General features: G+C 37.8%; 2 protein-coding genes across 14 annotated transcripts in view; one reads left to right on the forward strand and one right to left on the reverse strand.

Moving 5' to 3' along the window:
• Window positions 1–18541, reverse strand: part of LOC127838617 (uncharacterized) — a 414202-nt gene that overhangs the window by 156231 nt on the left and 239430 nt on the right. The window lies entirely within an intron of this gene.
• Window positions 9242–18093, forward strand: LOC127838614 (uncharacterized). Of its 13 annotated transcripts, none has more exons than XM_052366456.1 (6): window positions 9242–10158; window positions 10549–16098; window positions 17005–17080; window positions 17441–17749; window positions 17893–17962; window positions 18035–18093. In XM_052366456.1, exons 1-2 carry the CDS (start codon window positions 9394–9396, stop codon window positions 12787–12789), a joined length of 3006 nt encoding a protein of 1001 aa, XP_052222416.1. In that variant the 5' UTR covers window positions 9242–9393; the 3' UTR covers window positions 12790–16098; window positions 17005–17080; window positions 17441–17749; window positions 17893–17962; window positions 18035–18093. The 13 variants fall into 13 exon arrangements, with proteins under 13 accessions (XP_052222416.1, XP_052222420.1, XP_052222421.1 ...); XM_052366460.1 differs by having other exon boundaries at window positions 17441–17678; XM_052366461.1 differs by having other exon boundaries at window positions 17441–17607.

An 18541-nucleotide genomic window follows, 5' to 3' on the forward strand; every position in this document is an offset into this window, starting at 1 on the left:
TAGTGTAGCCTCCAGTATTTACGTTTAAGAAAACGAAAGTAAAAAATTCCCAAATTTGAATATAATACAGTTGATAATGACTTGCCTTTGCCTGAAATACGATAACGTTAGTGGAAAACCAAATATGAAATACAATTGAACAACAGAGAGATAACTATTTACAGAAAGACTAAATTTAGAATGCAATTACACGGTCCGATGGTACGCTGTTCGACGAAATCTGAAAGTTTCAAACACACTTAAAAATATAGTATTTAGCCTGAGTTCCGGAAAAAGGCGTAATACTAGTTTAATATTAGGGTAAATAGGGACTATATGACCTAAAGTTACTTATCAAATGTTTAAAATAACCGACAAACAGGAATGTTGTTAAATAAAATTCAAGATGGCTGACAATTCACTTTGTTAATAATGGCCAATTAGAAATTTAAAATACGTATAGAGTTTTTGTTCGCAGCGCCATTTATTGTAAATCAGACAATAGATAATTAGCTGTACTTACGCTTTGTTGCTGGCTTGAATCACTTGAAGTGAGGATCACCCAGGATATCTTGGATTTCCAAGGAGAACGTAATACAACTCAATCGTCTAGGAATAGCAGAACCGGAACTGAAGACTATTTCCCAGAAGTCACCGCATTTGGGGTCCAGACGGTCGAGTCAAACCGGTCTCCACCACATTATTTAACTTTAACACGAACATTTGATGACGATGAAATGAGGCTTAGGTGAAACGAGTGTTTGATGTCACGCTACAAATGACGGTGTGTTATTTACATGTTGATTATATGCACGTTTCACTAATTTTAGTGATGAAGACACGATAATTCGATTGAGATGAAACTATAGTTCGATAAACATGACACGATGGTTCGATGCTTATGGCATTATTGTTCGTTTCCGATGGTTCAATGTCGATGACAAGATGGTTCGTTTAGGATTACGCGCACTTCCAGCTTTGATGATATCGTTTGATGATGATGTCAGGATGGTGACATACCGATTACACGATGGTTTGGCGAAAATGACGGTTAAATGAGGCTCGGACGTTTAATGTGATTGGATTATTAACGATTATATCAATATTCAATGACAAGTTGGTTAGGTTTCATGAATATTTGATGACGATGACTCTATGACAATGATATGAGTGTAAGATGGCAATAGCATGATGGTTCGATGTTAAAATCACACGATCACGAGATGGCTCGATTTATGTGAGACAAAAGATTGATCATGATTACGCAATGGTTTGTTGACGATACAATGATGGCTTGATAAGAGAACACGATTGTTGGGTGACAACGAAACGATAGATTTACGACGAGTGATGGCTTGAAGATGAGAAAACGAGTGTTGGATTATAATGACACGATGGTTGTACGACAAATGTGGCTTCATGACGAGAACACCATTGTTGGGTGACAATGAAATAATTATTGTACGACAAATGATGGTTTGATGACGAGCCCACGATTATTGGTTGACAATGACACAATGGTTTTACGACAAATGATGTCTTGATGACGAAAATACGTCTGTTGGATGACACTGATACGATGGTTTTACCACAACCGATGGTTTGATGACGAAAATACGATTGTTAGGTGATAATGACACAATGGTTTTACGACAAATAGTAACTTGATAACGGAACACGATTGTTGGATGACAATGAAACGATGCTTTTACGACAAACGATGGCTTGATGACGAGAATACGATTGTTGGGTGACGATGACACGATGTTGGTTTGTTTGATGACGAAAACACAATTGTTGGATTATACTGACACGATGGTTTTACGAAAAATGATGGTTTGATGACGAGAACACGATCGTTAGATGACAATGACACGATGGTTCTACGACAAATGATGGTTTGATGACAGGCACACGATTGTTGGGTGACATTGACACATTGATTTTACGACAAATGATGGCTTGATGACGAAATAACGATTGTTGCATGACAATGACACGATGGTTTTACGACAAATGATGACTTGATGACGAAAATGCGATTGTTGGATGACACTGATACGATGGTTCTACAACAAATGATGGTTTGATGACGGGCACACGATTGTTGGGTGACATTGACACATTGATTTTACGACAAATGATGGCTTGATGACAAAAATACGATTGTTGGGTGACAATGATATGATGATTTTACGACAAATGATGGCTTGATGACGAAATGACGATTGTTGGATGACAATGACACGATGGTTTTACGACAAATGATGACTTGATGACGAAAATGCGATTTTTGGATGACACTGATACGATGGTTTTACGAAAAATGATATAATAAAGTGACACATTTTATATCACGGTTTTACGTACATGTATTATGTTCTCAGGACTTATATTTGTAAATTGAATACTTTAATAGTCAAATATATACTATGAGTCTCGTGCATTTTGGCATATATTTTATCAGAACAAGTAATTTTCTAACAATGCCTTGATGGAGTTAAACGCTTATCTGTATTGGATAAGGCAATTAAACACTGAACAACTGTTAAATTGAACGAGCGCATGCATCTGTGCGTGATCCGCATCCGTGTATACAACCTTAACCAGCCCTCTGTTAATAATAATGATGTCTTCCAACAATAACTGCGCAATATTACTTTTTATTATACCTCACTTTTATTCACAATGCTAAACTCCCATAGGCCATCGTGACATACACAGACTGCCAGACTCAGCGGGAATAAATTTACTGTCCAAAATATACTGTATCCCGCTGCCATAGCAATCACGTGCCACCAGCAGGAAAAAAATTACTGTACAAAAAATACTGTATCCCGCTGCCTTAGCAACCACGTACGGAATGTTCGAAAATTATACTGTCCCATTCGCGCATGCGCAGTATGCTGTTTTGCCTTTCCGCTTTAAGCAGACGACAAAATGGCAAGTTAAGTAAACGTTTTTCAAAGATAAGCGAGGAGGTTTTGACGGTATTGGATCGTGAAAAGGACTCTTAAAACACTTAACGTGTAGTTAAACATGGTATGGACTTGTACGACGAATATCTTCGTTCAAATTACATGGATCTTAGTGATATCGTGGAAAATCCAGCGGAACAACCAGTTATTGAGTTTCTCTTTTTCTATGCATCTGTATGTCAGAAAAATGGCGAGGAACTAAAGAAAAAAACTTTGGACAGTCTGAAGTAGGGAATTTCCAAGCATCTCTTAAGCACGTATAACATTAGTTTGAAAGACCAGCAATTTTCATCAAGTAATGAAACCTACTAGTCAAAAGTTAAGCAGCTTAAGCGAAGTGGACATGGGAGTGTCGACCACAAACCTGTAATATCCAACAGCGATCTGGAAAAATTAAGAGGCAAAAGTGTACCGTTAAATATTAACATATTTACACTCAATGTGGTTTTCAAAACAGGGTGTGGTTTAACTTAATACACTACCTTCTGAGGAGAGTTCAAGAGAATTTAGGGTCAATGACGAAGTCAACATAACTATAGCAACTGATTCAAACGGGAGAAAGTTTATACACCAGGTCATCGCAGAATCAACAAAAAATCACGGGTAGGGTCAATTAAAAAATATATATCATGTAAACCTTTCAAATCGTAGTAATTTTACTTAAGGCTGGCATTTGCTGCAAAGAATTATACCTATAAAAGGTGGCTGTTAATTTGTTCGACAGAGGAAAAAAACCATAAATTACATGGAATTTTAGTGGTGAAACCGCATAATCTTTTAGCAAAAATATCTATTTTCGGTTTCAGGCAATTTTAAATGTCAGACCAGTGTCTCATTAAATGAATTCATCTTTTTTAGGATTGACGATACGCCTGATGATACCACAGGAGAATGGAAGCTCTACGAGCAGCCTGGCAGTACGTTTTGTCCAGTCCGATCCTTTGAGAAGTACCTATCTAAACTTAAACCTAAACTCGAAGCATTATGGCAAAGACCGTTAGAATCATTTCAAGAGACCAGTGACATTTGGTATTGTGCTGCACCATTAGGAAAGAATACTTTGACTGTGTTAGTTAGTGAACTTTTATTTTTGTTATCAAAATATAAATGGTTATTCATTGCTGAATTTAAATTCAATTATTGAATATTAAAATTGTTCATGGTTCTTATAAATTGTTCATGTTTGAAAAGTTATTCCGTATAATAAAATAAATATTACATGTCTGACAGGGTGACCTCTGTCAGACATGTAATATTTATTTTATTATACCGAACAAGTGATAAGAAGTGTGTAAACCTTCAAATCCTCCTCGCTTATCGTTGAAAACGTTTGCTGACAATATTGCTTGCCATTTTGTCGTCTGTTTACAACGTCATAAATTGCTTAATCAAGTGATAAGAAATTGACTGTGTTTACCAGTGTACTTTTATTTTTGTTATCAAAATATAAATGGTTATTCATTGCTGTATTTAAATACAATTATTGAATATTAAAATTATTCATGGTTCTTAAAAATTGTTTGAAAAGTTTATTCGGTATAATAAAATAAATATTACATGTTTGACCGAGTGACAGTAAATTTGTCAACTTTCGGAAAAATACTGTCAACCTCGGCTTCGCCTTGGTTGACAGTATTTCCTCAAGTTGACAAATTTACTGTCACCCTGTCAGACATGTAATATTTATATACTGATAGTTCGTTCTTATTTGTTCTTAATTCGATCGTAATAAAACACAATCGAAAACGTAAAGTTTACCTAATGTTCAAGAACAGTCGAGTGTGATTTGTTTTGTAAATTGAGCATTTGGATCAGGAAACAAAACTCATCGTTTAAAGAAGTAACATTTTTATGGTAAATTATCTTACGGTTTATACACAATAATTTTAATGAACTGTTTAGAGTGTGTTGGTTATAGACTATTGGATTTATAGAGTTTTGCATATTATATATTTATAATTATATATTTACTATATTTTTTTATACTTTGCTGACTTCTTCACTGAGTTGTTTCTAAAATAATTTAATATTTTTAATTTTGTTTTAATTAAACGTGTTCATGTTCTGTATAGATTTCGGTTTACGGACAATAATGGATTTACGTTGAAAAGGCAAATAAAAATTCATTTTTGTAAGTTAACACAATTTTATAAATGATGTTTTTTTCGCGTTGATGTGGTCATTATTATAGTATTAATGGTACATATAACATAATAGTTTTTTCATAATTTTAAACGTCTTTAAATGAATATATTACTTTCAATAATTTCCATAAAGAGGTTTTTTATTTATTTTCCGCAAAAACCGCAGTCTTATAAAATTGATTTAACTGAGAATCGCCATGCGATCAATTATCACAAGGTTCATGCTATTGTTAAATAAAGTCGATAAAAACGAGATAAAACATATGTGTCAACATATATGTATAAAATCCGTGGCCCAATTAATTGGCAGCTTCCGACGCACCAGCCAATTACCTGTTTGCAGGCCCATTTACATATTGAAGAATGGAACGAATTAAATGTAGAAATGATATGTTCTGACTTATAAGCACAAGTGAACTAACCCATTGTATACACTGAATGTAATTGATACTTAAATGTTAATACATATTGCTCTAATTTGTCAATTTGTTTTTAACAATTTCATATGATAAATTCCTTTTAACAAGGGATTTCCAAGATTCAGCAGGTTAATGTGCTCTTGTATTTGTGCGTTCTAAATTCTAAATATTTTATGTTATTGAAATTAAAGTTAAGTTATAACGTTGTAAACACTATACGATTTTCGTTTCATTTTTATCCGTTTATTCTACCATCAGCTAGTGCCCATCCGTTCTGGAAAAGCTTGTAGATCGCCCTACATACGGTTTATTTTAATTGAAATGTAAAACACGATTATTTGCACAAACAAATAATGACATAAAATACAGAATTTATAAGCATTAAAATAAACGAACAGTTTTCAAAATGATGCTTCTCAAATGTATATCTCAAAAGAATTTTTTATGTACAAGCAAAGAGCAACAACTCATTTTGACAAATAGTTTATTTCAATGGTAGCATAACTGAACGAGCAATGGCTAAACACAGATAGCACAATACACCGTAAATACCTTTATTTTATACATAATATTTTAAAACGTAATCTTTATCTTATAGCCTCAACAATGTGTTTACACAAAGGTCTGCCTTTCGGGACGTTGCAGTGTATAGGGTTATGATAATTTATTATTCTCGACCGTTATAGGGAAACGTTTTTGGGATCGTGATTACGGAGTTAATTTGTTTATGTTATAGTATAATTATACTTTAGTTAGTGTATGAGCCGCGTTCTGAGAAAACTGGTCTTAATGCATGAAGTAATGTCCCAAATTAGCCTATGCACTCCGCACAGGCTAATCTGGAATTTTTTGGAAGCCTTTTTTAAAGAAAATCCATCGGCAGAGAGTTTCAGCCCTGCAGACTGCACAGGCTTATCTGGGAAGACAGTTTACGCAAATACACTAAGTACAGTTTTAATGCATGTGCGTAAATTGTCATCCCAGATTAGCCTGCGCAGTCCGCACAGGCTAATCAGGGACGACACTTTCCGCCTAAACTTGATTTCTGGTATGAGGAGACTTCATTGAAACGAAAAATGTCATAAAAGCGGAAAGTGTCGTCCCTGATTAGCCTGTGTGGACTCCACAGGCTAATCTGGGATGATACTTAACGCACATGCATTTAGTCCAGTTATCTCAGAATAAGGCTCATATAATCACTAATGTATTGATTGACTTGTAACTTGTGACTATATAAGTGTTGGCAAATCTTTCGTAACTTTATTTAGCAACTGTTCATTAGTTACAAGCGACTTATAAGCTGATTGAGTTAACTTAGTAGGAAACATATTTAAGGATAATTCTTGAAAAAGACCTCACATATGTGACACTTAAATTTAGCTGTAAAAGATAGTATAACCATCTTTAAAACCATTAAAATCATTGTTAAATTTCAAGACCTCATTATGTTGATGTTGAATGCCGATTGGTATCTGATATCCATCGATAAAGGGTCAATATTACGATGCCCATGCCCAATGGCGACTGATTTAAAACCACAATAATAGAAATGCAGATTTTGAACGGCGGAATTGATTTATCACGGTAACTTGCTTAAATATAGGGATGGTTGCTTTGCCGACGCCTTTTACTGTTAAGACTGAAACAAATAAGTTTTCATCTGCAGCGTTTATCATAACATTTAATTGTGTGGACATGTCACAAACGTAGATGACTACTTCTACTAGTAATAGTAGTAGTAATGTAGTAGTAGTAAATTTAATTGATTTAATTAATTTTATGAACTGTATTAATATTATTATTGTTATTATTATTATTATTATTATTATTATTATTATTATTATTATTATTATTATTATTTTAATTGTTATTATTATTATTATTGCTATAATCATTATTGTTGTTTTTATTCTTTTAATTATTATTTTTTATTTTTTAAATTATAATTATAATTGTTTATTATTATTATTATTATTATTATTATTATTATTATTATTATTATTATTATTATCATTATTATTATTATTGTTTACGATTATAAACTGGTTGGCGTCATAAGTGGAAATAAGGTTTATTTATAATTTTAGATTTTCGTGAACGGTTAATAAAGTTCTATACGACGACGAAGAAGACTGTGTCTGTTTCACCACTGAGGGAGGGTCGTGACAAACCCATCTGGGATGTTTTTGTGCAACCGAAATTGAGCCACGTTACAATAGAGAAAGATGGATCTCGAAAGAAAACGAGAAACTGGGTTCACCAATACAAAGCCTTATTTTATAAAGATGAAATGCTCAGTAGCCGTGTATTTGTTCAAGGAGAACCGGGGATGGGGAAAACTACATTCCTCACTAAACTGGCTCTTGACTGGTGTGATGCAGTGTCTGAGCACAATCCTGATCACAGGCCTACATTTAGTGATGTCGATACATTGAAGGAGTTCCGGTTTTTCTTTCAAATATCACTTAGAGATGCAAAGGAGCAGCGGGAGGTAATAGAGATGATTAAAACACAAATTATCGACATGATATACCCTGGTGAAGTAAAACGTGAAGAGACCTTTAAGCTTTTACCACATATCCTAGAACGAGAGACATACATCGTAACTATGGATGGGCTTAATGAATGGGTTGATCGTTTAAATCAATTTGTTATACCGTTACTTGCACAATGGCATTCAAAGTGTGTGTCCATTATTACATCACGGCCATGGAAAATGGCGGATGAGCGAATCAAAGATTCTGAAATAAAACAATTAATAGAAGTTGAAGGAATAATTGATACAGAAGACCTAGCAAATAAAATTATAAACAGTCTTCAAACTGGTAATGTGAAGACAACCCCTGAATTCATGAAGTACGTGGACGAACGTCAATTTGGGAATTTGTTGAAGTCACCCTGGCTGCAAACTCTGTTAGTCAATTGTTGGATGAACAAGATGGAATTGAGTGGCTCCTTGTGTGAAATAAATTGTATTTTACTAGACACACTTTTTAAAAATGCACTAGCGGAAAAGGGATATTTTCAAAAAGGAAATTCGTTTCAATGTTTAACAAATACAAGTTTTATTCAGCGGCAGATCAATATTTTTGATGCACTTGCGAATGTTGCATTTAATTTTACGTTTTCATCGAGTAAATCCCCAGTGTTCACCGAACGGGGAGTATTGAATCACATGTCAGAAAAGCAGTTGAAATTTTGTCTTCATGCTGGTGTTTTAACGAAAAGATACAGCTCCAATATAGCAGGTCAGAATGCACAGTTTTCATTTTTACACGAGACTTTACAGGAATTTATGACGCCTATCATATCGCAAATTCCAAGCAGGACCTTATAAAACAGTTCCGAACCGGATCTAAATATAATGTTTTAGAGATGAGCCAGACCATAATTTATCTATGTGGACTCGACTGTAAAAAAGCTAATACTCTTATTAATTGTCTGGTTGACGACGAGTTCCTCAAAGACATAAGCCACGGACTGAGCACGTACATTAAGGGATTTTATAATCAGGAAAACGTATTAGCATTTCAGGACGACAATGGCACACGAAGGAACGTTTTAAAATCAAATAATGATAACATGGATTACAACGCACGTTGCTACGCACTAACAGTCTTGTTCCAGCGCATGATCATTGCTGGATGCATAGAAGCAACTGCCAGCGAAAAAAAGAAAATTTGCTTGAATTGTAGAGACTTCATATTTAATCAGAATCTTACTAAGTCCGATTCAAATGCGTTAGAACTGCTTTTATTGTACAACTGTGCAGATGTGCGGTCACTTATTGTAGAAAGTAATTGTCTACAAAGAAGCGAAATATTGACGGTCATACAAAAATCCAAACATTGTCTTACACGTGTTAAGATAACAATGACACCGGAAATAAGTAAAGCACTACATCATACAAGCATACAGGAGCTGAACTGTATCGGACAATTTGACGTATCATCATGTTCCTATGTTCTGCCGTCCCTGTCTCAATTAACATATTTGAGAATAGAAGACACAAGCTTTTTGCAAGACATAGCTCTTCCTGAAACAATACAAAACATTGTCTTGTCGAAATGTGAATGTTCATCTGAATGGCTGTGCAGCTTGTTGATCTCGCTCTCTTCATTAGATCATCCTGTCGAGTGTGATCTGTGGGATGTTGTATTGCAGTTAAGTGAAGACATCCGTGGAGACGAAGCGCATACACATATATCGGACTTGCGATCTCAAATACTGTCACATGACCTGTCCAACATTGAGATATTAGTGAAAAATGGCAGTAAGGAACTGTTTGAACTATTGCGTGATACTAGTATTGGGATCCTTAAACTGAGGACGGCTAATTGTGCCTCATTAGCATCCGAGATTCTTCACACGCTGAATAAGCTTACTAAGCTTTATTTGTGGGGAACCTATACGGGTAGATGTGATCTGAGACTGCCTGCGTCATTGCAATGTATTAGTCTCCAGGAAGGCGAATGTTCATCTGAGTGGCTGTGCAGCTTGTTGATCTCGCTCTCTTCATTAGATCATCCTGTCGAGTGTGAGCTGTGGGATGTTGTATTGCAGTTAAGTGAAGACATCCGTGGAGACGAAGCGCATACACATATATCGGACTTGCGATCTCAAATACTGTCACATGACCTGTCCAATATTAATTTATTTGTCAAGAAAGGCAGTAAGGAACTATTACGTGATACTAGTATTGGGATCCTAGACCTTGGGACGGCTGATTGTGCCTCATTAACATCCGAGATTCTTCACACGCTGAATAAGCTAACTAAGCTTTATTTGCGGGGAACCTATACTGGTCGGTGTGATCTGAGACTGCCTGCGTCATTGCAATGTATTAATCTCCAGGAAGGCGAGTGTTCATATGAGTGGCTGTGCAGCTTGTTGATCACGCTCTCTTCATTAGATCATCCTGTCAAGTGTGAGCTGTGGAATGTTGTATTGCAGTTAAGTGAAGATATCCGTGGAGACGAAGCGCATACACATATATCCGACTTGCGATCTCAATTACTGTCACATGACCTGTCCAACATTGAGATATTAATGAACAACGGCAGTAAGGAACTGTTTGAACTATTACGTGATACAAGTATTGGGATCCTAGACCTGAGGACGGCTAATTGTGCCTCATTAGCATCCGAGATTCTTCACACGCTGAATAAGCTAACTAAGCTTTATTTGCGGGGAACCTATACGGGTAGATGTGATCTGAGACTGCCTGCGTCATTGCAATGTATTAGTCTCGTGGATGTCAAATGTTCATCTGAATGGCTGTGCAGCTTGTTGATCACGCTCTCTTCATTAGATCATCCTGTCAAGTGTGAGCTGTGGAATGTTGTTTTGCAGTTAAGTGAAGACATCCGTGGAGACGAAGCGCATACACATATATCGGACTTGCGATCTCAAATACTGTCACATGACCTGTCCAACATTAAGATATTAGTGAAAAATGGCAGTAGGGAACTGTTTGAACTATTACGTGATACTAGTATTGGGATCCTTAAACTGAGGACGGCTGATTGTGCCTCATTAGCATCCGAGATTATTCACACGCTAAATAAGCTAACTAAGCTTTATTTGCGGGGAACCTATACTGGTCGGTGTGATCTGAGACTGCCTGCGTCATTGCAATGTATTAGTCTCCAGGAAGGCGAGTGGTCATCTGAGTGGCTGTGCAGCTTGTTGATCACGCTCTCTTCATTAGATCATCCTGTCCAGTGTGAGCTGTGGGATGTTGTATTGCATTTAAGTGAAGACATCCGTGGAGACAAAGCGCATACACATATATCGGACTTGCGATCTCAAATACTGTCACATGACCTGTCCAATGTTGTGATATTCGTGAAAAATGGCGGTACGGAACTGTTTGAACTATTACGTGATACAAGTATAGGGAGTCTGATCGTTACGGCTACTGATAGTTGTACATTGGAAACAATTATGCGAAGAAAGTTGAGCATGTTAAAAAAGATTAATTTACTTGGAACTTATTTGACACGCTTTGAATATGATGTACCAGAATCCCTAGAGTCGATGTATTTGCAAGATGGGAAGTGCTCATTGGAATTGTTGTACAGTGTCTTAATCAAACTGGCTCCAATAAAACACCATGTGCAATTAGATGTGGGGGACTGCTTCGTGATATCGAGTAATGAAACCTGTGCAACTAGTTTAAACGATTGCGTAATGCAATTGGAATATTCACCAAAAGTTAAAGCTGATGTTAATGATAGTTTGAATACGAATGTGTCTGATTTACATACACAAATGGTGTCATGTGACATGTCGAACATTGAACTACGCGTCTTAAAATTCCAAAAAGAGCGGTTTGAAATGTTGCGAGGCACGAGTATAAGAAGCGTGCAGCTTCAGGCTTTTGACGATGTTTCACTGACATTTTTGACACAAAACACGTTACCAGCGTTTACGGAAATTCGATTACAAGGGACTTACTTGAATGATTTTAATCACACATTACCATCGACTCTTCAATTAATTATTTTACAAGAAGGATCATGCTCATCAGATTGGCTGTACAGTTTGATGTTAAAACTTTCAACGCTTAATCATGCAGTGCGCGTCTTCTTAGATGAATACGTCGTTTTACAGAGGCGTGAGGCGATTGGGAAATACCCCGAACCGCTAATGCGAGGTGCAGATTTGTCAAGTGTTAAGTTGGAAGTATTAAAGGATTGTCCTGGATTATATGAAACATTACCCACAATGCATATAACCAGTCTGAACATAACTAAAATAGAACACATCGACCTACTGTCACAGACACTGCCCCGTCTCTCCCACTTGCAGCAGCTAAGGATTTGTTTGAACAAGTATGATATGGAGATGAAACTGCCAGAATGTATTAAGTATGTGTTTATAATTTATAAAACATTGTCCCCATCATCACTGCAACAATATGTAAATAATCTGTCTACTATCAAACATAGTGTACAGTGTAAACTGCTGTTCCGTGTGGAAGAGAATGACGATGAATATATGAGAATCAAGCAAGACTTTTGTGAATTAAAATCAGTTAATGTCCAACATTTTGAAATTGTGAACAAAAAGGGTACTGTTCGTAGTGCTGCTGCTCTTACACTTTCTGCTACTGCTGATGATTGCGATGACGAGTATGACAAACATTTACTCCGACGAGAGGGGGAATACGTTGACACGAAGCCATGGATTAACTATTGTAAAATTCGTCTGAAGATATTGTACACAGATACCTGTGGTGAAAGTTCTGAAACTCGCGCGTTTTGAAAGTAGTGTTATTTTATCGCATTTGTAGTTACTTTAAAACGGACACAAAGATATGAACTGGAATACTAGTTAAAAAGTCTGTATGTTTGTTCTTGTGTTTCCTTATCGTACATTTAATATCATTTGACAGAAGTTTGTTTTGTGAAAATTAATGAATTTGAGCAAAGACACATTTGAGAAATATACTTTACCGCACTATTATACATATTGTATTTAAAGAAATTCACATATTGAAAGAATCAACATTTTTAATTATTATATATAAGTGCCTAATGAGTGTATATAAAACCAAATCATAAAACTTTAACATGACACAAAACAAAGTAAATTTACCAACAATAAAAAATCCTTGATAAAAATGTGTCATTTACTTAGAAGACGTGTTTGTGCATCGTGCTTTAAACCATGGTCATCAACCCGGACAAAAAATTAAGGAGCAAAGGAGTCAAACTATGGTTATCATTTGTCTAATCAAGTCATCAGCCCAAAGAATGGTCGTCAACGTTGGCCACTAAGCTATGGTCATCTATCGGGTTACCACGTCGAAAGCGCAAACCACGATCGATAACGTGGGTTACCAAGTCAACAGTGAAATACATGGTCATCTCGCGGGTAAACAAGTTAGAAGCTTAAAACATGCACCAAACGCGGGATTGCCAGGTAATCGGCGCACAGACACTATTTACCCAGTGAGCAGCGCAAACTAAAGTAGACATTGCGGGTAACCAAGTCAGAAGCGCAAAACAATGGTAGTAATAGCTGTTAATACCGTCAATACCTCAAACAATGGTCATAATCTCGGGTTATACTGTCAGCAGCGCACATCATGGTCGTCATCTAGGGTTATATCGTCAGCAGCTCATACACTGGTCATCATCGAGGGTTATACCGTCAGTAGTAAACACACTGATCATCATCGTGGGTTATAAAGTCAGCAGCGCGCACAGTGGTCATCATCGTGGGTTATACTGTCAATGGGGCACACCATAATCGTCATCTCGGGTTATAACGTTAGCAGCGCACACACTGATCATCATCGTTTGTGATACCGTCATCAGCGCATACAATGGCCATCATGTCGGGTTATGACGTCAGCAGCGCACACCATGGTCGTCATCTCGGGTCATACCGTCGTCATCGCACACACTGGTCATCATCGTGGGGTATACCGTCAGCAGCGCACACACTGGTCATCATTGTGGGTTATACCGTCAGCAGCGCACGCAATGGTCGTCATCTCGGGTTATACCGGCAGAAGCGCATACCATGGTTGTCATCGTGGGTTATACCGTTAGCAGCTCACACACTGGTCATCATCGTGGGTTATACCGTCAGCAGCTTAAACCATGATTGTCATCTCGGGTTATACCGTCAGCAGCGCACATCATGGTCGTCTTCTCAGGTTATACCGTCAGCAGCGATCACACTGGGCATCCTCGTGGGTGAAACCGTCAGTAGCACACACCCTGGTCATCATCACGGGTTATACCGTCAGCAGCGCACACACCGGTCATCATCTAGGTTTATACAGTCAGCATCGCACACCATGGTCGTCATTTCGGGTTAAACCGTCAGCTGCGCACACACTAGTCATCATCGTGGGTTATACCGTCAGCAGCACACACCATGGTCGTCATCTCGGGTTAAACCGTCAGCAGCGCACACACTGGTCATCATCGTGGGTTATACAGTCAGCAGCACACACACTGGTCATCATCGTGGGTTATACAGTCAGCAACGCACACCATGGTCGTCATCTCGGGTTATACCGTCAGCATACCGTCAGCAGCTCACACAATGGTCATCATCGTGGGTTATACAGTCAGCGACGCACAACATGGTCGTCATTGCGAGATATACCGGCAGCAGAGCACACCACGGTCGTCATCGCGAGTAATACTGTCAGCATCTCACACATTGTTAATCCTCGTGGGAAATACCGTCAGTAGCTCACACCATGGTCGTCATTGCGAGATTTACCGGCGGCAGCGCACACTCTGTTCATCATCGTTGGTTATACCGGCAGCAGCGCACACACTGGTCATCACCGTTGATTATACCGGCAGCAGCGAACACACTGGTCATCATCGTGGGTTAAACCGTCCGTAGCACACACACTGGTCATCATCACGGGTTATACCGTCAGCAGCGTACACACACTGGAAATCATCGTGGGTTATACCGTCAGCAGTGAACACCATGGTCGTCATCTCGGGTTATACCATCAGCCGTGCACACCATGGTCGTCATCGTGGGTTATACTGTCAGCAGCGCACAGACTGGTCATCATCGCGGGTTATACAGGCAGCAGCGCACACACTGGTCATCATCGAGGGTTATAATGTCAGCAGCGCAGACCATGGCCATCATCGTGGGTTATACCGTCAGCAGCGCACACCATGGTCATCATCGTGGGTTATACCGTCAGCAGCGCACACCATGGTCGTCATTGCGGGTTATACCGTCAGCAGCGCACACACTGGTCATCATCGTGGGTTATACCGTCAGCAGCACACCATGGTCGTCATTGCGGATTATACCGTCCGCAGCGCATACAATGGTCATCATCGTGGGCTATACCGTCAGCAGCGCACACAATGGTCGTCATCTCGGGTCATACCGTCGGCAGCGCATACAATGATCATCATCGTGGGCTATACCGTCAGCAGCGCACACACTGGTCATCATTGTGGGTTATAATGTCCGCAGCGCACACCATGGTCGTCATTGAGGTATATACCGTCAGCAGTGCACACGCTGGTCATTATCACGGGTTATACCGTCAGTATAGCTCACAGTTGTCATCACCGCGGTATATACCGTCAACAGCGCACACAGTGGTCGTCATCGCGGGTAAAACCGTCAGCAGCGCAAACAGTTGTCGCAATCGCGGTTTATACCGTCAGCAGCGCAAACAGTTGTCGTCATCGCGGTATATACCGTCAGCAGCTCAAACAATTGTCGTCATCGAGGTGTTATCCGTCGTCAGCTCATACAATAATCGTCAATGCGGGATATACCGTCAGCAGCGCACACCATTATTGTCATCGCGGGTAATACCGTTATCAGCACAAACCATTTTCGTCATCGCAGGTTATACGGTCAGAAGCGCACTCCATTTTCGTCATCGCAGGTAATACAAATGTCACGCTAACCATGATCACCATCTCGGGTTATAACGTAAGAAGTGCCCAGCATAACCGTCATTGCCTTCGCAAGTACGGTCCACGTCGCAGTTGCAAAGTCAATAACAAAAATCATGGCCATCAAAGCGATGTTACCAAGTCAGCGCCGCTCGAATGCTCAAAGGTATTTGTAACATTTAAATTGATATATTTGCATATATATTTTAACGTGATAGCTTTTATTGTCCAGTGTCAGATGTGACTTAATGTAACAAAGAGTTTATGAACCCAAATTGTTTTAGTAATCATATTTTTTAAAACAATTATTCACTGCTTAAACTGTTTGAATAGTGATAAACACAATGTAACAACACAATGTAAAAATATTCATTGTTTTATAACCGTTCGCACTAGTCACATTCTGTGTATCTTTGTATTTAACTAAAACTATGTAAATGCAAACTAGTATGGACCTTCTGAGGCAACAGCTGAACAACTGTTTTGTCCGATTCCAAGCTTACACTCTTATTTTCATAAAATAACATGTTTTTAGACTTTTATGATGTAACGACGTAATGATGTTACCAATACCGGACAAGCGATAAATGCTTATAATGTAGACAATACTATACTTTCAATAAATTTGGATCTGCTTCAAACCAACAAGCTATGATTTTAAATATTTAATTAAACATAAAGATATAATTTGGTTTTGAGACTAATGCACAATTGTTCAAAATTCAAATTATAAACTACGGTAAGAATGCAATCACGTTCCCTATTCAACGTATATTTAACTAGTAGAAAGAAATCTAAGATCTTACCGCTGACTTTTAAAGTTTATTCAATGCATAACCAATTCAAATGATATGTTGAGTTTTAATCAATATATGTACGACGTTATTTAAATCAGCGAACATAATCAAATCGAGTAAAGGGCCAAACATATCTTAAGCATGGCAAAAATCTAAACAGAAACAGTATTATTTTTTAAATAATGTATGGACATGTATGAAACAGTTTCAAAATATGTTATTTATATTTGCAATTCGAATAACATTAATGTGATATTTGCACGTTTTCTTTTTAGCTGCAAGAACGTGTGTCATTGAGCCCGCAGTTTATAAGAATACAAAGAGCATGAACGACAACTCTGCAGTTAGATTGTAAGGGAAGCCAATAATGCTAGTCTCAACCTTGTGTCAGTTTTTATGTCATTTAGAAATAAATCATGTAATTTTTGTTTCAATAAACCCAATTTGTATCGAATTTAGAATAAAAATACAAATGTAAAATGTAATATTTAACCGGCTTTAAAACAAACAATAAAGTAAAAGTATATAACAAAACATGTTTGTTCCGGTAAACTTACAGTTTTCGTTTACTCGTGATCAACGTTTAAAATTAATGATACATATATATATATATATATATATATATATATATATATATATATGTTTTAAAAGCCTTCTAGTATACAAACGAAATATCGCCTATTTGATTGTTTTTTCTTTTTATTTGAGCAGGTGCTCCGCTATGGTCTCAAGAGTGCAATTAATAAGAAGTGTCAAGTGACCCTGATTGAAGATGAAATACCGCACCAAGAATAAGGATTATCGCAAGTTTTACTGCACTGTGTCAAGGGACCCTGATTGAAGATTAAATACCGCACCAAGAATAAGGATCATCGCAAGTTTTACTGCACTGTGTCAAGGGACCCTGATTGAAGATTAAATACCGCACCAAGAATAAGGATCATCGCAAGTTTTACTGCACTGTGTCAAGGGACCCTGATTGAAGATTAAATACCGCACCAAGAATAAGGATCATCGCAAGTTTTACTGCACTGTAACAAGGGACCCTGATTGAAGATTAAATACCGCACCAAGAATAATGATCACCGCACGTTTTACTGCACTGTGTCAAGGGACCCTGATTGAAGATTAAATACCGCACCAAGAATAAGGATCATCGCAAGTTTTACTGCACTGTGTCAAGGGACCCTGATTGAAGATTAAATACCGCACCAAGAATAAGGATCATCGCAAGTTTTACTGCACTGTGTCAAGGGACCCTGATTGAAGATTAAATACCGCACCAAGAATAAGGATCATCGCAAGTTTTACTGCACTGTGTCAAGGGACCCTGATTGAAGATTAAATACCGCACCAAGAATAAGGATCATCGCAAGTTTTACTGCACTGTGTCAAGAGACCCTGATTGAAGATTAAATACCGCACCAAGAATAAGGATCATCGCAAGTTTTACTGCACTGTCCGACTTGTTCTAGTCTGTATGGTAACGTGGTATCCCGGCGATGAAGAAGAAAACAAGCACTGCTGTACATACAAGTGAACGTTTAAGGAGCAGGTAATCCATGTCTAGATGGTTTCTTCCTGTTTCCGATGACTGGAGTCAGTGACAATACTTTCTCTTAATGGAGCATTCATTGAACTTGGTTATTTTTATTTTAGTTTTGTCGGGATTTGATTGACGCTTGATTATGTGCCGTCATTATTTACGTAATGTACGATGTTTTACACTGTGAATTCGTAATGTTGATAAATACTTTGGTAGTTGATTTATTACCCGATAACATTTGACAAACGGTTATGTATACATTGTTT

This window comes from Dreissena polymorpha, chromosome 7, assembly GCF_020536995.1.
Source record: "Dreissena polymorpha isolate Duluth1 chromosome 7, UMN_Dpol_1.0, whole genome shotgun sequence".
NCBI classification, from domain to species: domain Eukaryota; kingdom Metazoa; phylum Mollusca; class Bivalvia; order Myida; family Dreissenidae; genus Dreissena; species Dreissena polymorpha.

Bases quoted from the DNA above. Each gene is read 5' to 3' on its own strand.
- LOC127838614 (XM_052366451.1), top strand. From the start codon at position 9,394: ATGACACCGGAAATAAGTAAAGCACTACATCATACAAGCATACAGGAG. The intron at 10,159-10,548 runs CTGTCCAATATT...CTGTCACATGAC, and splicing joins CTCAAATACTGTCACATGAC to CTGTCCAACATTGAGATATT.